This window comes from Struthio camelus, chromosome 1, assembly GCF_040807025.1.
Source record: "Struthio camelus isolate bStrCam1 chromosome 1, bStrCam1.hap1, whole genome shotgun sequence".
NCBI classification, from domain to species: Eukaryota; Metazoa; Chordata; class Aves; order Struthioniformes; family Struthionidae; genus Struthio; species Struthio camelus.
This window is the reverse complement of record NC_090942.1, coordinates 206,113,559-206,133,163: the sequence shown is the minus strand read 5'-3', so window position 1 is coordinate 206,133,163 and position 19,605 is coordinate 206,113,559. Positions and strand designations below refer to the sequence as shown.

General features: G+C 43.4%; 1 protein-coding gene across 3 annotated transcripts in view; it reads right to left on the bottom strand.

Moving 5' to 3' along the window:
* The window catches only part of LOC104149925 (vitelline membrane outer layer protein 1), a 59,209-nt gene that overhangs the window by 31,763 nt on the left and 7,841 nt on the right, over positions 1–19,605 (bottom strand). For 2 of the 3 annotated variants that reach the window (XM_068930348.1, XM_068930346.1), the window contains exon 1: positions 12,437–12,515. The exons of the other annotated variant lie outside the window; for it this stretch is intronic. In XM_068930348.1, the coding sequence (XP_068786449.1) occupies positions 12,437–12,454 (18 nt within the window). In that variant the 5' untranslated portion in view covers positions 12,455–12,515. Of the gene's footprint in view, positions 1–12,436; positions 12,516–19,605 lie in introns of those variants that run through there. 3 annotated transcript variants of the gene reach the window in all.

Here is a 19,605-nt window from a genome sequence, read left to right as displayed (position 1 = left end):
ACAAAGCGTCCAGGGAAAGAGGTTACAAGGGGAAAACACTGGCACTAGTTGGCATCCAGACAGGGATAGGAAGACTCAGCACTGCTTGATAGTTCAGAGTGCAGATGTGCACGCGCTACATGCCATGGATTCTCACTGTTAAGGAAATTGGACAAGAGACAGGACGGAGGAGACTTTGCTGAGATACTCCTGGCTGAAATTGGAGGGCTCAGCTGCATGGGTGCCTGGACCTTGGCGAGGACTTCCTGGACAAATATGGCTAACATCCCTGTAGCATATAGAGATGATGAGGCCTTCAAACCAGAAAAAGCACTGTTCCCCTGAAGACTGGAGAATGGCTGCTGCTGGATTCCTGGATTACAGCTTTCCCATGACTACCAAACGTAAGCGGGGATGTATCAGAGGTGGGGGGGGGGGGGTTAAATATTAGGCAAACAGCTGTTTACTCCATAATCATCCTAATGACTAAAAAAAGGAGTTCAAGAGCTAGTGTGCAAAGTATCTTCTCCTTGCAAGTGAAAGTGAGTTTTACTCACAATTCTTTCTCGAGAAGATGAACAAGGCACCTTATTTTCATTTTTTTTTCTCTGAAACTCTGGGGATATACTGCCTTTTCCCAAAATGTGAGTTTTCAAAAGTTTAATTCTGGCCCTGTACACACACCCAAATGTGTATGTTTTCATTGCTTTCTCTTTACTTTTCATACCTGATAGCTAGTGAATATTTTGGCCAACTTCAACAAAGCCTACGGAGATAGAAATCTGACAAAGAGTCATACAGAACTTACAAATGAAACAAAGGCAAAAGATAGTAACTGGAAAAATTGGTGCTTCCTGTGAACCAAGGAATCAACAGACTTTCCCAGCTATGGAGGTACCCTGTTACCATTATAACAGGGTAACAGTGTCAGCACTCAGGATTTAAAAATGCAAAAATGATCATAACCTACCTAACTTCTTATTCCTTCAGTTTCAGGTGTCATGTATGTTATTCCTTTAACCAAGTAGACAACAAGGAGTCAGCAGGGTGACCCAGAACCGGAGGGGAAGTGGGATGGCTTTTAAACGGGTGAACGAGACCATGAGAGCCTGGGCTCTGCAAGAGGAGAGGCTGCAATACCTGGGAACAGAGATGACGGGAATCTGGATAAAGGCACTGAAAGAGCACAGCAAGTGACGGAGGCATAAACCTTTCTCCTTCATAAAGCAGGACCTTTATCCTTCTTCTCCGAGGGGGGTGTCAGAGCCTAGAGGAAATGTGCTCTCCCCAGTGGGAACCGTGCGACTGCGGCTGGTGAGCCAGGTGTGTTTGCTCAGCCAGGGTCACACAGGGCAGCCGGGGACACACAGACCTGCCCTTGGCTGCAGCTCACAAAAAACCAAAAGGCATGAAGGGGAGTCACTGAGAAAGGCCTGGGACCTGCAGGTAGCACTGTGAAAGAAAAAGCAGAATTCCCACATTCACTTCTTTTCTGGCCAAAAAAACAGCTTCCTTGGCGGCTTCACCTCCATCCACATGATTCAGACCCATGTCCTGGCCAGCAAGTGCAGTCCCCACCTCCCCCTCAGACTCTGCTCAGATTAGGAGATTTCCATTTCTCCCCAGTGCCCAGTGCCAGGCATCTCAGGGCACTGCGAGCCTGCTGAGTGCAAGGGGAGTTGGGGGCAGGGGGGAGAGGAAAGAAGAGGAGAGCTTCAGGGATATGGCCATGACAAATAACTCTTGAATGCACTTCCAAAGTCCCTAAGAAAATTCAAGCCTCAGACTAGTACACTCACGCTGGTGCTTGGAAAGTAACATTTTCCTCATTTATAACTAAAGGAGTTGAGGGTCAAAGGCTAAGGAAGAAACCGTATGGTAATCTGGGGTGCCAAACATGAGATGCCCTGGACTTGATTTCAGAGTACATACCTTATGTATCAATAACACAGCTGCTGTTGATTTCTGTTACAGTGTAATGGTACATTTTTTCTTGAGTTTCTCTAAAATTTTGCTAAGATCAGCTTACCTAGAATATCAAAACTGAAAAATCCCGTAATGGTAACTTCCAGGCATCTTACTGACATTTGACCGCTATATTTCTTAACCTTAAAATAGTTCCTATAATCTTAAAATAATAGCAGAATACACTTTCAAAGAAAACTGGCAAGCTCATTAATTTGATTGATAAAGCAAGACTACACAAAAGTGATGATTAGACAGGATATTTCAGGCCTTTATCATTCATCCAGCTGAATACAACCCCTTTTACAAGTACAGGAGCATAAAAAATATGCCAATATTTTTCAGCTTTTGTAAATATTTCTAAAATATTTGAAACAAGCAGATAAATATGATATTAAGTCTTATATTAATTATATAAATTTATATATTGAAGTTATGAAATAATTTAAATTTATATGGAACATGGAGAATAAATATGCATGTATAACATACAAAAGTACATTCCACACACAATTTGCTTTATTTCATGATTACATTTTAAAAATTATATATTGCTAGCTTTTGGAAAGTAATTCTCTTCTGATTTTCACCCTTGCAAATGCCATCACAGTTAGGAATACAAACTCTATTTGACCGTATTGGATGTTCTTTTTCTCATATTCTCAGTTTCTCATATTCATATATACCTCCTGCTGCAGAAAAGACAATGATCATTTGAGGGAGTTAATAGATTGCCCAGCCTCATAGCAGAGCTTTTGAAAAGCAAAGCAATAGGCTGCAAAGTCATTCAAGACCACGTCTGCTCCAGTTTTTTGTCTCCCATTTCAGTCTCCAGTGTCACTTCTCTGCATTCACAGCCCTTGTCCCTCCACCCTGATTCTGAGGGTATGTCAGGGATACTGCAGTCCTACAGAGATCATGCAGTATTTCAGCAAGGCTTTCTCTGCCTGTGTTGTGAAGAAGGTCGTGCACTAGGGTCCCTTCTGCTTTTCAATCATAAGAATCTGGCATTTTAAAATACTAGTAATTAGCTGTATCTCTTTCGCAGACAGAGAAATAGTGAAGATTGATATTCCTATTTCTCTTCTGTTCCTATCATCTCCTCTACTCTATCCTCTTGTAGATTTCCCTATGAAAGATTAAACATACTAATTGAGAAAAAGTTTAAAGCTTCTTTTTCGGCAACGAATAGAAATAAGCTCTTCACCATAACTTTCAGCTGTCCATGTTAGCCTCCATCTTTGAGCATTATCGCTCCCTCTTTTGCAGGATCCATCTTACACCGCACGTTTCCAGGAGCAGGGAAGCATAACAGTTTACCAAGAGACAGAAAGAAAGGACAAGCATTGTACACTAGCGTCCCTAACTCAGAATCACAAATGAATTGGCCTGTGAGAGAGAAGGAAGAAATTCTCCATTCCAGTCTGTGGAATGAAAAAGGTTTCTTTTGACATGAAGTCTTCTCTATGAGGTAACATGAAAGAGTTTGCATCTTAGGATGAGGTCCAGGGTCTAAAGCTGCTCTTAGCTCATTTTTTTCATAGCAAAGAAATACTTGAGCTGCTGGTAGGCCCTTTGGCCTATGGAGGCAAAAGCAACTTCTACTGAACTCGTTTCCTAAGCAGATGAATAAAACCTTCAGGAAACCGGAAGAGAGATGCCAACAGGAAAGACAACGCATGACAAATGGCCACAAAAATAACCATAGTAATACTTTCCGAGTGGGCTGTAGGAAGGGTTCATGCAAGTGCATGGGAACTGAGAGAAAGAGAGAGGATAGAGAGCATTAACCAAAGAAGAGCTTGGTAAGTAAGTACTGAGGGGCAGTTTCAGCTGTATGAATGTGTGGTTCTGTAAGCCGCAGGCCATTTCATACCCCTCCCGCTGTCTCTTGCCAAGGTACCACTTGACACCACCAACGCAGACAGCTCTCAATAGCCATGTCTGTCAGTAGCTCTGATGCACCAACTGGCCATTACAATTAAGTACAAATCAGGCATAAATTGTACATCCTGGCTCTGACAAACTTTCCTCACCTCCAGCTTGGAAAGAAGATGAGATACCCCAAAAATATGTACCTTCCTGCAAAAGAACTCATTGTTTCATGTAAATAGTAACAAAGAAACAGAGAAACCACATCCATTACCAGAGAAACATGAAAGGGCACTTACCAGTCTATTTTACTGTGTGAAAATATGAATAAGCAAAGGGCCGTATTATTTGGGAAAAAGGAATGGGATTCTGACTGAACAAGCACATCTGCATTGCAGATGTCTCCATCTGAAACAACCACCATGGCCACATTTTAACACAGCTGAGAAAGAAATATGACAACAGTAGAGAGAAACAGACACCTTCACAGGTCTATTTCAGATGAACCTCTTCCTGAAAATACCCATTTATCTACATTGACTACAGGGTGCCAGGTTCCCCATCTGAACTAGTCTTATATCTTCAGTCTCTTTTTTTAAGCATCAGTAGACTGAAAACAGTAGTGCTGGATTAGAAATAGTTTTAACTAACATGGGCTAACATTGAAGAGAAAATAAGTAATCAATATATGTGCTGTCTGGTCCTCATTTGTTAAGCTGACTCAGATTAATAGAAAATAGAATGGTAGGAAAAATGCAAGCAGAAGACGTCAGAAGTGAGACAAGAGCCAAGATTTTCTAGATTCATGAGCAGGGAAAGAAGCTTTACAGCAGACAAAAGACTACTTATAGCTATTTCTTTCATGTAGGACGAGGCAGTTTTACATTAGTGATAGGGTATAAAGAAGATTTCCACCCCAAGGTGGTGCTCGTCTTCTGAATTTGTCGTCAGTCAGAATTTCTCACCTGCCCATGACCCCAGATTTTTATATAAAACTGTCTCTGAAACCTAGACATTTTACTTGGCTTCCCTAGTAGGCTGAGCACCCATTAGAGATTTCTAACAAGGATATGAGAATCTTCACAGCTTCTCACATTTTTTATTTCTTTATTATTAATGGAACTTACCTTCCTTCATATATGAATTATTTAGATCTTGTTTTTATAGCCTAGTCTTTATTTGCTCATTGTGATTTTTGTTTTCAACTTTAAGTGACATTATTTTAATACATTGTTGTGAAAGCCTAGTTTCTCTGTGATGGAGTACCTCAACTACTTTTGGTTCCTAATTCCCATCTGGAAGACAGCATGCCATAGCTGCTTCTTATTTTTGCCGTTGAGTGTCACTGAACAATCCTCTATAAATCCATCCTAAAGACAGAGAACCTGAAGGAACTTAACAAGACAACCAGTTCATGCCTGCAGCCCCAAGGCAGGATCAGTCTGCACCTAAATATTCCTGAAGCATGAAAGATATTTGTTCAACCTGTTCTTATAAACTTTCAGTGATAAACACTCCACAGATCCTTTAAGCAATATGGTCTAGTTGACTAACGTCTGTTGAAATTCAAGACCAGTCTGTTTTTTTTTCTATTCATGTTAGTATAGTTTATTCTTTTCCTCCCTCAACAGCCATTTGAATACATGAAGACTGTTGTCACATCCATCTTCAGTCTTGTCTTTGTACTAAATAATCCCATTTCTTTAATTCCTACCGCTTAACTTGCATCATTTTCTAGAGCTGGCACTTATCTTTGGACTGTTTTTTTCTCTTCTATCAGCAGGTCCACAGCTTTCCTGAAGTTCATCATCCAGAACTGTACACAATATCCCAGCTAAGGCTAACCAAAATGCTGAGGAGAGAAGAGGGATTGTTTAACATGGCTAGAAGGTTATACCTCTGTTTATACATTCCAGTATGAGTCCTGTCATTTTCACAAGAGTCGAATACCGTCGTCTCATGTTCAACTTATGCTCCACTACACTTAAGTCACTACTGAGGCTCCCTGCATTTTTCTTTCATACTGAATTAATTTCAGTATGAGTTATTGTCTGCTATGCCCAAATAAGAACTGAAAGCACGTAAAGGGTTGATTTGTCATTGTGATCTCATTGTGATTTCCACCTGTATATGATGGCCAGCAAGCTCATCAAACTTCCATAAGAATCCTGCGGAGTACCAAAAAAAAGGCAGAGACCACAATATGGCCAGTAACCAAGAGACTGCCTTTGCTCCTGTCTCATGGTTGTTTACACTCTTTACACTGGGGCATTCACTCGTTTTCCTCTAGGTATTGTTAGGGGCCAGCATCAGCAGGAAAGGAGGTTTACAAATAAGGACCAGAAAACAGCAGCTAGAAAAGCAGGATGATGCTGTGGCAGCCTGCGATGGAGAGAGCTGCTGGCTAGCAACAGCCCAGGTGCACTGAAAGGAGGTAGAGGGAAGCTGCTTAGAGCACAGCTGGGTCCTGGAGATAAGGCCATGGCAGGGAAATGAGTCTGTCTTTGCTCGTGCCACAGGCAACCATGAAGTGACAACAGAGCCTAAGGAATTGTTTCTTCCATGAAGTGACAACGCAGCCTAAGGAATTGCTTCTTCAGGCTCTGCCACCTGATACTTTCTGCAGGTTTAGTTGCCAAATGTCCTTTTACTATCTCCCCCTGCATGACTCTTCTCATTCTGACAGCCCATCTGAGTCAAGGCTTTATGTGGTTTTGATTCTTTCCTTCCTTTAGACCTTTCCTTCCTTTACCCCTTTAGACAACTCTCAGTGAGTGCATACACAGCTACGATTTCAACAAGAAAGTGGGTAGATGGTCCAGACCTGTTGTAATACAAAGGATTAAAAGATTCATTGGCAAAAATAGATTTCAGGGCCTGCATTTGTTCTTGGCAGGACATTTCTGTTCCAGTAGAAACATGTTATGACAGATAGGTAGGGAGAAGTTGCAAATGAGTGTAGACCAGAGAAGCAAAGGACTGCAAGTAGGTGAGCAAATCATTCACAGTGGAGACCTATTTACAATCGTACGTGCAAGATGGCAGATTTTCTTGGTCTTGCTGTTTGAGATGCACTCTCTGTCATGTCATTACTGTCATCAGTTGCCTAGACTAAGGGCCCGTTTCTTTGATCTTCCTACACAGGCTGCTCTGAAGACTTCTCATCATTTTTACCCATGTCTTCTGGACTCTACTCAGTGGGTCATATCTTTTTTGGAAAGCAGTGCCTGGAATTTAAGAGCATTTCAACTGAGACCTTGCCAGTGCAGCATGGTACTGGAAAGGTGGAAACTTTCTACCCATCTATTTAACATGGCTGTTTAGATAGAGAGGGTAGAATCAGCACCTCCTTTCCTGCAGAACTGCTGCCTAGCCACTCATTCTCACCCATATCTTTGTGAAGCTGATTATTCTCGTGTTAGTGTAATACTTAGCACCTCTGTTTATTTTGAATTCTATCCCCATCCTCTAATGTTCTTCTGCTTCTCCCAGGTTGGTGTCATCTATAAATTTAATAAGCAAACTCCCAATTCTACCATGCAAGTCATTAGTAAAAATATTGAATAATTCCAGACCCAGAACAATCTCCTGCGGAACACGGCTCAATATATCTTTTCACAATGGGATTAGGCTTTTGACATTTTTTACCATTGATTCAAATTGCTAATTAAAAAAAAAAAAGAGCCAGACCCTCCTGTAGTGCAGCTTTACTGACAGTCAGAGACCAATGATGTCAATTTACACCCACTGCAGATCTACCACTATAACTTTAACTAAAGATAACTTTATATGAGAAAACTCCAGCAACATCTTCTGAAAACACATTGAGAAAAGTTCTCAGAATCTGCTGTGCTCTCAGCTATAAGGCTATTCAGTCCCCTAAACAGAAGTTTTGGGGTGTATCTCATATGGCCAAACTGATTCATTCCCCTGTTCCATCATAGGGTCCTAGTCCCCTGCACGTCTACACTAGTCCATACCTGGGGTTTTTTTTCCTCAGTAAATCAAGTTGTTCCCTTGATGGGGACATGCCACACTCACTACAAGACATTCTGCATTGGGATCCAGATCCATCTCCAGTACGGAGACAAGCCACTCCTCACCACTTGACCTGGAGACCATGCAATGCTGCCTGGTGCTAATAGCAAAGACAACCTGGAAGTAATCTCTGGGCACTTCTGTCTCAAAGTGCCTACTGCATCCACAGTAAAACAGACAGCACAGGCTCCACAACTGCCCTTCTCATTGGTACCACCTTCCCCTGGTTCCCAGCAGTAGGCCTCGACAGTCTTCACCAGTTCCCTCCCTCTTCCTTTAACTGCAGCATGGAGAAAAGACAGCATGTGGTGTGGCTGGTTTTTAGCCATGTGCACCCTGACTGGTGGCTGTGTATGCTGGCTGGGTAACGCCAAGTCAAGAGAGCAGATCCAGGTCTGCTCAGGGAGAGAAAGAGGAAGGGAGAGAGGGAGAAAGGAGGAAGGAGAGAAGGAAACCATGTGCAAAGTTCTGAAAAATAAGATTATTTTTAGATTATTTTGATAAGTGCCAGGTTATTCAAAGTATTTCTTTGTTTTAAGAAAGGACTTTATTAGCAGATCCTGAGCACAAGTGAAGGAGAGGATGAAAACACAGGAATGCACATATCTTGGACATCAGAATGTCTAAGTGTTTAATATTTGTGAAGTCCTTTTTACTCATAACAAATTTTTGCATCTCCTGAAGTATCTCAGATGTTGATTGAAAATACTTCAGCCACCCCTCTAAGAAGCAGGCTTATAAACAGCAGATTGCACCCTGGCCTAGGCCCAGAGCCAGGCAATGTGACAATCGCTACTATATTGCAAGTTTTAATAAAGTATTTTGAAACCATCACCCTAATATGAAGACTCATGGGACAGAGTCACTGTTCTCATAGGAAAAACACATGTCATCATGTGTCATTGTGAACTACCTCTGGCCTCTGCAGCCTGAACGTTTGCACTGAGGGGATGACTCAGGCAAAAATTTTCTTTCTCCTGAGTTCTCTTCGCAGTCAGTCATATTGATCCAGAGGGTTTACTGTCAAACAGGCCCTGCAGCCTATAGTCAGCCGTCCACCTTTGGAATTGATCCTGTGTGGTGCACTGATCCAACAAACCTTTAAGCACAGAATTACTCTCCAGACTTCACAAATATGCTTGAAGTTCAGCAAGTGCTAGATGGCTTTGCTGGATTGGGGCCAGAGCACACAGCACCTTAAAAGCTTAGACCCTCAATGAGCAGTCCTCAGATCACACTCCCAAAGCCCTCCCTGCTGACCAGCAGGCCTCTGAGGCAGCCCTGATCCTGACACTGCTTTAGTGTGACGCTCTTGTCCCCAAATGACAAGAGCTACAAAGGTCTGCACCATGCAACCCTGCTTGGGCATCTGCACTCTTACTGTAAAATCATCAGCTGGATGTTGAAGCAGCTAAGGGGACAGGAGACACTAACTCCAGAGCAGTGAAAGCAGTGGACCGTTTTCCTTCTGCAGACAAGTGGTAAATACTCACTGGCTCCTGCCTTCATAGCTCACACAACACTGAAATCTCCTCTCAGAGAAGGTATTTTTCTTCTCAGCTTGGTAGGTAGGGAAATTCTGGTTAGACATAGATTAACCCAAGATTTTCTATAACAGGGAAGGTCTAGTCTTTACTGGGTGTAGCTGTTCCTTCTGAGTTGTGAGTATATATTTGTTCTGTTATTCTAAGCCTGCTATCTGCTATCTGCTTGGCTTCAGCTCCTGCAAACGCATTGATACACACCTCCGTATATTGCCTCACCTCTGTCATAAACCATGCAGAGCAAGAATTGGTCAACACCTGCAAACAATGGTAGCTGTTTCAGGCACGACCTATTTATTCTACACACTCTGCTAAAACCCTGATCTGGAAAGGTCTAGTTATTTGTTTAGGGGGTTTCCATAGTGTTGTTCACTGAGCTATCCAGTGGCTCCACAAACATTCATTTCTCTTAAGAAATGAGGAAGTGGCATTTCTCCATTTTATAGTCCAGGCACCAGCATGCCTGGATTAAAGACAAAAGAACACATTAATTCTGAGTGCCAGATTTCCAGGACTAGATTTCAGGGTTTCAGGTATTATATAGGATATAATAAATTCAATGCAGAGGTACAACTGCTTGTGGAAAAATCAGTTCTTCTGCAGTTCAGAACTGACCGTCCCAGGGCAAGCACCCAAGAAATAACAGACGATTAGCAAACGATCTATGAACAACCAAAGTGATTTACTTAAAAATATCCAAGAAGGCACGACAGAGATGCTCTAGGCAACATTCAAACTTCTTTGACAGGAGTTCAGGCTCCAGTCACCAAGCCCTGACTTGCTGCCCATTCAGCCCAGACTGCTCACGTCCAGACCCTGTCGCACTGAGCCATGCCCTGGTGGCAAGATCTAGCCCTCCTTTAATGCCCAGAGCATTAAAAGGGACAGGACAAGAGGCGCAGTAGCCATTGCACTGTTAAAAGAGAAGTGCTAAATGGGGACAAATCTGCCAGACTCCACTAGTTCCTGCTGTCATGGGTGATGCTGAGAGCTGTAGGGAGCAGAAAAGTACTGAGGGGGTACACAGTGTAGGGGAAGGGCAAACAGAGGCGGTGGATGCCCCTCTCCTTGCATCTAGGTACTACTCATTAGCATGGACAGAAGCAAGGGGCACACAGCACATCCACAGCAAGAAGACAGGGAACCACTACCAGCTCAGGAAAGGATAGCATCTGCCAGGCTACAGAGCTCTGGCATCCTCAGGACCTTCTCCCATCTGCTCCTCCATCCATGTACGTTCATCCAAGCCCATGTGGAGAAGGGGATGCTGGCGAGGATAGGGAGCCCAAAGCACTTGGTGACAAAGGAAGCTTCTCTCCCAATGGCTTGCAGTAGCTCCCAGATGTGTCCTAATCAGGGGTGCCCACTTGGAGCCGGGTGGTTGGGGAAGGAAGAGGAATTGCTGTGAAAGAGATGTTGGACATGAGGGAATGCTGCATCCTAGAAAATTCAATGCCATTTCCTCATCCCAGCTTCTAATCCTCAGCGGCTTCCAGTGCCAATCCATTTCTGCCTATTTTCTTCCTCCTTTCCCACAGCTGGTTTCCGGCCCCTCTTTATTTAATTTGGGAACTTCTTACCCTATGCTGTATGCTATCAGCATAAGTAACTCTTGAGGAACAGGGGACACAGCATCTCTGCTTTCTGCCCAGCACCAAAGTAGGTGAGGGCCTGCAGCAGGCCACAGCTGCTATTCTGGCAATAATCTTGCTCAGCTCTGGGCTGAAATACACCCAGTAGAGATGAAATAACCAGTCCACTTAGTGCAACTGCTGCCAAGGCTCATCTGGATAGGTACAAAATGCATTTTTTGCTTACTCTTAATGTTCAGACTAATTAGGGAAGATGTGGAGAGGTGGAAAGGGAATGCACATGATGGATGCACTGTCAAACTTCACTTTGTTAAAACACTAAATGTTCCTGAAATCTTGAATTTTTAATATGGGACAAAATAATATACTTTTCCCTAGCCTCCTTCTCAGAAATGCCTCAACCTGAAATTTTACAGACAAGTATACAGCATGAGAAGTTTCACCACAAATGGTTCTGATCTGGCAAAGCTACAACCAACTGAAAATCATGGGAAAGGAAGATGCGGGCAACTTAGGCCACCTGGTAAGTCCTCTGTTGCTTCTGTATATCTCAGATGATCTTTTTTTTTTAGCAGAAGCCACTTAGCTACGTGGATACCCAAAACAAGTGGGCCTGAATTGGTGTTAATTTGTATCACACTCCTCCTGGCTGAAGCAAAACAATCTTCCCTATACCCCAGGCTGTGGAGTTACTGTACAGCAGAGTATGTCCCACACTAATGGGAACTACCACTCTCTGAATAGACTTAAACTTTCCATGTAGATTTTTTTTTCCAAAAAATCACCCATCCTGAGATTTTCTCATAGAACGGCTGGGTGAATTTTTCTGACCTCCCGTCTTTATACACGCTTATAAAGTTCTGGGCATGCATTAAAAAAATGAATTAAATGCACTAGCAAGTGTAAGTTTGTTTAATTCCCATCCAAGCCTGATACTCTAGCTGTTAGTGAGTACTAACAGTGATCTGCATTGCCCTAGGTAATTTGAATAGGGTCCTGCCCACAGCATGTCTCCTATGGCAGCTCTACAGGAAGCATGCTTAACTCTTTCTATACTCTACCAATACAGATTTTTGGACATTCCCAAGAGTTTCTTCTCATGAAAGACTCATCACAGCTGTGCCAGCCTCTGGCTATTTATCTCAATGATCTAACCTGAAAGAGTCCACCTGTATGTGCTTGCTAGTCATGCTGTGCCCTTGGCATGTCCTTGAAACCAGTGTCCTTGACACTGCTGGCTTCGTTTCTCCCCCAGCATCAACCTCACCATTATGTGCTCTGGATAGCACTGGGGAGAACTCCATGTTCAGTGCAGGGACAAAGAAAAGAGCAGGGCAAGTGCCTGAAAGTCAGTCCCTGTCACCCCTGCAATGGGTGCAGGAGCAGTAGGATAGGGGTAGAGAGAAAGGTCTTGGGAACATCAGGGAGAGCGCTAAAAGGCAATACCTTATTTTTTCTCCTCATGGTGCCACCTCCAGGTCACAGGCCTTTCTCAGCGACTCCCCTCCTCTCCTTTCCGTTTGTGTGAGCTGCAGCCGAAGAGTAAGTCTGTCTGTCCCTGGCTGCCACTGTGTGAGTCTGCCTGAGCAAACACACCAGGCTCTTCAGCTACTCTTCCGTGGTTCTTGCTTCTTGTGGTTCTGTGTTTCTTATTTCAGGGAAACAAAATGAATGCCTTGGCATAGGGAATACAGTGAAACCATAGGTCGTCGAAAATCTCTCTTTCTCAGCTACTTCCTATGCTGTCATCCCTCCTTTTTTTTTGCACTCAGCTAAAACTCCCACCAGCTCTTACCAGCTCCATTTGCAGTGGATCTTTACGTTCCAGTCCTGCCATCCTTTGTCCCCTCAAAAAACATCTTCCTGGGTCTGCTGAGCCTGTCTTGTCCACAGCATTAAATTAATCACATAAAATGACTAAACTAAATGAATAATTGGGTTACTCATGTTACACTAATTCCATAGTTTCCTATTTATCCCTTAGAGTGTGTAATCTTCTAAGTAATTTTGAAAAGGTAATTTTGTGCTGGGGCATCACACAATTCATCAATTGAACTAAAATTTGCTAATTCACTGCACAGATCTCCACCATTTGAATCAGTGTTGTTATTGTAGGAGAAGGAAGTTGTCGTTCTTAGTACGTACAGCCATGAGAGGTGAACATGACACATACTTTAGCAAGCTACTTGATAGATATTTCCTGATGTCATGGGAATGACAACTCAGGAATCACAGGCTTCTCTTCATAGTCCAGTGTTAGAAATATGGATGTATGCGCTTCTGTCCGTTTCTCTAAAGCTGTAGCGTTATCATCCTGCCATCACTGTTCATCTGAGCCTAGCCTTCCTTCCTACTCTTCACAATTCAGGCTTTTCATTCCAGACTCCTTAGCTTTATCAAGACAGTTCTGCTCAAATAGTCCAGGCTCCTCTTCCCTATTATAAATATTCCCCACCTTTCCAGATCCCTTCCCAAGACATTATGAGTTTCCTTTACTGCCCTAATACCTGTACTCATTTCCCACTCTCTAACTGCTCTGTCACTTAGAAACTTCCCCATCTGGATGCAGCATTCCCATCACTCTCATTTTTCCTCCTTGGACTCCTTGTCGGACCCAAGTGCCTTCCTAATCAAATATTCAAAGATGGCTGAAATGTTCTGCCTGAAACTTTCCAGATGAAGTTCTGCCTTGAGTCAGACTCTGCAACTGCAAATGGCAAATTTCAGCACAAATGATTATAGACTGGAAAAGAAGCAACTGAAATCAGTCTAAATGAAGCAAGTGGTGGGAAATCTCAATAGGCACTACTAGCAAGCCCGTACACAGCAGCAATGTCAATAACTCTTGCTGGCAGAAATTGCCAGCATCAAGTTGGCAAATAACTAGCATTTCGTCTTAAAAATTTAAATTTATCTTAGGTGGAGCCTCAAAGGAGAACTTTGGGGAAAAAATGCATTCAGTGAGGCCTTTAACTGTCCTTAATATACACATAAGAGCAGCAAGGAGAGAACACAGTTAAAATTAGGAAAGACAAGAACACTATGTAAATGAATAACGAGTAAAACCTCTTACTCTTACTGTACCTTTAGGTACCATCTTTCTGCCCCATGGAAGAGTCAGGGTGAGATCAGGATTAGGGTCAGCATCCCAAGGATCTGCAGGGCTGGATGTGCCCCTGAGTTCTGCTCCATCCCAAGGGCTAGGATGATGCTGAGGCTGGGCCAGAGCTGCAGTTCAGTGGGAAACTGGTGATCAGATGAGATCCCAGGGCTCTGCTGCAGGGTAACTGTACGCATAGTGGTTTTGGGGAGCAACTACTTCCTGCTCAGTCCCAATAGAGACACAATGAGGGCTGACATCACCAGTGATTTGTACTGGCTATGGGACTTATTGCAGCCCAGCACAGCCTCAAAAGCTGTAACTTCTCATGTTCTCCCTGGCTGACAGTCACTCATCTGCTCACCTGAGAGTGATGCAGAGCAGATCCAAAATGCACATCCTGCTTCCAGATGTACTCTATCTGTAAATCGTTCTGAGGCTTGTAATATACAGAGACATGCTAAACTCCACCACCTCCCTCTGACACTCAGCAGAGACGTCTGTAGTTCTTGGGTATCTACAAATTTTTGTCCCCTAAATTATGATATTGGATTTACACTAAAAGTAAAATTTGGTCATCTGCTCTTCAACTTTTATGATGCAGGCAGGCTGAAAATGGGTACTTCTCAGTTTAGAGACTTTCTGGAGTATTTCTCTACTTCCCTCCTTTTGCTGACTTGATCAGTGATGCAGGGCTTCTGAGCCAAATAAAATGGATGAGGCAGAGAAGAGTTGCTAATCCAGAACTGGGGCAGTTTGAAAGAGATAAAAACACTATGATCTAGATAACTGATGCCTAGAGAAGAGATGGAATAATTATCTGCAAAAAAATCTGAATGACATTAGCCTTGAAGAATAATTAGAAGCAATTTTAAAATGGAAGGTTTGAAACCAAGAAGAGATTTGCCTGGAACTAAACCTAAGTGTGGGGCTAGACTGAAAAATTTAGACATCACCTGTCCGCTGCCAAAGGCAAGAGATGTACTTCTGTGCTGACAAAAGTCCAGGTAGATATAATTTTAACAGATTAAAAAGTTGCTATTGTGAGGACTGTTATTTCCTCAAAGTACTATACAATGCTTGCTATAAAACTGTGTTTATCTTGCAAGGTGTGTCACCAGACTCCTTCTGTCAGGACTCTGCCTGATCACCTTTCCCTGGGGTTCGCAGCCAGCGAAGGGTTTCTTAGCACAAGGTTTCACACATGAGGAGAAGCCCTTAGTTCTCAGCCCATTTCGGTGCCCTCTGGCTCCTGCCCCTCGCTTCAGATCTGCTTCCCTAGGAAACCCACCCGACAGCGCTCCGCAGGGGCTGGGGGCAGCATCGGTCCCTCACTCCCCTCCCCAGCTGCAGCCGGAGTTTTCAATCCTCAATCAGACGGAAAAAAGTTGGCCAAAAAGCAGGCAAATCCATGGGAAAGGTGCTGACTGTCCTCCCCCTTCCTCGGGCAACAGCTGTAATTTGTGTGATAACTCTCCTGAGTGAGCATCTTCTGTGGGGTTTTACTTCTTAAAAAAAAAAAAAAATTGAGTAATCTAATAAAATGTAGTAGAGCCTGCTGTTGACTGGGCAGTACCCACAGCAGCTGGATGCCTTCTCTGTTTGGAGGGGGTCTGCAAAATATAGGGCTGGCTTCTCACTTTTGCCTCTCTAAAGTGACAGTTTCACATTAGTAACTATATTTTTGTGAGCTCTGGAAAATTTTATTGGAAAAGTAGTGATATGAGTCACAGGGTCCATCTGTAAAAATTGAATTTAACGCAGTATTTTGGCCTATCCAGGAGCTATACCTGGTCATCATGAAGCTGGTTTTTTATTCTGAAACTGCACCTCTGACTGACTGTTTTCTTTCAGGAACTGGAAATTGCCCAGGGTATTATCTCTTTCTTATAAATGTTACTTTCATTTGTCTTATTCTGCAGACAAGCCACATCCTCAATGAGCCGGAATTGCCTCTCCTGGGGCAGAAAGGGCAAACATGGCAGGGGAGTATCCCGTGGGTAAGCAGGACTGAACAAATGTGTGTTTCCTCAAACAAATATCAATGATTTGCAATGATCATGCAAGACAGTGACCCTGTTGGGATGGACCAAACTCCTGCTAGCCAGAGCCCAGGCTATTTCTTTGAGAGGGCAGGAGAAGCTATCTGTCTGCACAGTGGGGTGAAGGGAGGCTGCTCGTGGAAAATACTTCTCTCTATCTCTGTTCTTACCGCCTAACTGAGTGCACACTCTGTTGCTCAGGATAGCTTTGCCTTGTTTGCCCTAGAGCTGAGCAAGGGCTTCCTTCAGGCCCTGCAGCTCCACAGAGCAACCATGTGTGGGAGATGAGCTTTCTGCATGTATAGAAAGTCCTGCAGCTCTGGGGGTTAATTACCTCTCTGTACATCTTCCTCATGGTCACCTCCCAGAGGACTCGCTGAGGGCTCCAGCATTTCGCTGCAGCTCTGCCTTTGAACAGGGACAAGAAGAAATACCTGCCAACCAGTGGCATCCATAGGTGTGTTTTGGTCAGCTATAGTGAAGATATACCAGAAACAACATCCTACGTATGTCTTATCGGTCCAAGTGCCACCCATTTTCCACATGATGTGGTACATACGTTAGAGAGCATTTTTCTTTCCAGTTGTCCAAGAAGAGGTAGAGCTGTTTCCCACAGAACATAAAGCTCCCAAAATCCAGATATCAGTTTGCCCAGTGGTGGAAATCAGAATCAATCAAGCTCTGGTGAATCCACAGAAACGTCAGGGCCTGTCAAGCCCATAAAATTATCTACAATTCTTTTCTGTTCTTAGTAGTTTCTGGGGGTTACTAGTGCCAATGACTTTGTCACACACTGATATATTGTTACCTGTCAACACTTACAAGGCGACATGCCAGGGACAGTGAGGACAGGTCACTGAAGATCTACTCAGACCACATGGCAGTGACCAGTGATAGCACCTGGTATGCCACCACCAGGCCAGAGAGCAAACCCAGATACTCACCATGGCCTTCACCCAGATGCTTGACCTGCTTTTCCCCTGCTGCTTTCAGGAAGCAGATGCCTGAAAAACATACTTTTGTCCTCCCTTTTACCTAAGAGGGAGGTTCTTGGGACAACCAGGAGAATCCCCAATACTGCTTTAGTGGCTATACCATTGGACTTGCACCAAAGGTAAAAGTCTTCTCCTCTTCCCAGAATGTCCTCTTCCAGCTATCCTCATGTCATTCAATCTCCCTGAAAACCCCTCTTGATTTCACAACATGCATGTTTGCACAAGTACCACTATCTGCAATGACAGCAGCAAGTCATGGTTTCCTAGGGTCATATGACGAAAACTGCCTCATATCTGGATTTCCCCATGAACATCCTGTTTTCCTCTGTAATTTTATGCAGCTAGAAAGTAGACTTTCTCAATTTCTTTGAAAGTTCTCTAGAAAATTCTTCATAAAAATAGGACATCAGCCGTGGAGGCATGAACCCTCCAAACTTCCTACACAAATACCCTAGCTGTGGGCCTCTCCAAAGCTTGTTCCTCCCATCTTTATCATATGCTCTGCTCCCGAAAGTATAATTGTACCTGGTCTTTGAAGCGCTTCAAACACTGCAAATGGTATCTGCATACTCCCCTTTGGGAATACATGATTTGGGGAATTACTTCAGTGCTTTGATCCTTTTGTTCCTTCCTCATCCATAACCTGATGTAGAAGGGCAAATCCCTTGAGTTTCCTGAAACACAGGTCCAAGCAGCTTGACCATATTATCTTCACCAGCGAGGCTGAGTTTTTGTTTCATTTTGACCATATGTCTACATGACATTCAGTTATACAAGCCAAATAAGGAAAGACAGTTTATTTTGCTCCCCATACTGAGAAAAGCCACTGTGGAAAAATATTTTATTATCAGCATATATCACTTCTATGGCCACATCTGCACAATTTTCTAGTGTAATTAGACCTCGGTTCCTGCCAAAGAGGGATCTATTAACAGAAAGCTCCTCAGACAAAGGGAAGCCTCCATGCATAGATTAATGTAAATCAAGCCTGGGGCTCTCCTGTCCCATGCTGCTTGGAATTGTTATGGTCTCCATGTTCCTGCAAAAAATGAATGTACTGCTGCAGTCTGGGGACAATGAGCTGTTGGGAGGGGAGATAAGGGCAAAATACCCTGCGCTTTTTTTCCATGCTAGGTCCAGGACCTCAGCTTTATAGACTGGATGAGAAGGAAATATGCACGAAAGAATTTGCCTTGTGGATCTGTATTGAAAATATATGGTGTGTCAACCTCAATTTTAATGGATTTTTTTGTTGAGATTTACTTAAATCCAAGGAGGCCCAGAATGTTATTCATCCCCTGAATAAAACTTAGGTGATTTTTTCTGGTCTTCCAGTCTTTGCTCCTATCACTAGGTCTTTGCTTCCTCCTAGATTGAGTCTGCCAAAGGTAGAGGTGATGACACAGCTCTGAAGAGTGCCTGCCTCCACTGCACAGGTATCACAGTCATTGGTCATCGCTGTTATAACAGTTTGTTTCCTTTTCTCATGCTGTGCAGCAGCTCAGTCACGACAATGGGCACTTATGTGTGTATGGCACCTCTTGCCTGCAAAGGTTGCTGATCCATGCGACTCCAGGGGAGGAACGGAGATTGATCGTCCAGCTGGAGGAAGAAAAGCAAGAGCAAGACTTCATATCAGCACAAAAACTTTCTGGGTCACGAGGTGGATAAGGAAAGCACTTCAGTAGGGTGCTATGGGAGTGCAAGAGGGAGGAAAACTGGAAAATCCACCTAGTGTAGATTCTAGTCCCCTGAAGTAAGCGTTTCTTGAAAGACAAAGATACCTGTCCTCTCCATTTTCACTTCCAGACACCCGTAGCACCAGGGTACATCTACAGAAGAGGATATTATCTCAACATGGCAGAACATGACTGCCAGTAAATAACTATCCAAAGCACCTAGTATTAGACGGACTTCAGGGAAAAATGATGGCTTAAAAGGCTCCACAGGGCACCTCACATAGCAAGTGAATAGCAACTGGTTAGGACCATCTCAGGGCCATTGTGGTGCAGCTCTCTGTGGGATCGCTGAGGAAGAAGGGTGAAAAACTGGCAAGTACAGAAAGAAAGTTTGAGCCTTCAGGGACAACCAGCATGAGTTCACGTTATCCATGCAGAGTTGAAAAGTACACTTGCTTTCTTCAAATGAATATACAGTTTCATTTGGAGGTAACACAGAATTCAGATGTCTGCCACTGAAAAATACCATCTTCGGATATGTCAGGAATAATGAAAAATAGGATAAGGGGGAAAGAAAGAAAAGACAAGTATGCCCAAGGATAAACTCCAAATGCTATGAGATTTGGTCTGATATGTTAAAGAAATGCTTTGGAAATCTTCCCCCAGCTACTGGATGCAACTTTCCTAGGCAGGTTGTACCACTTAGCCGGAGTTCTTTGCTGTTGCTAGTAATAAGAACAATCTTTAGTTGTTATGTTTTTTCAAGAAATGAAAAAACTGATAGAACAAATCAGAGCTG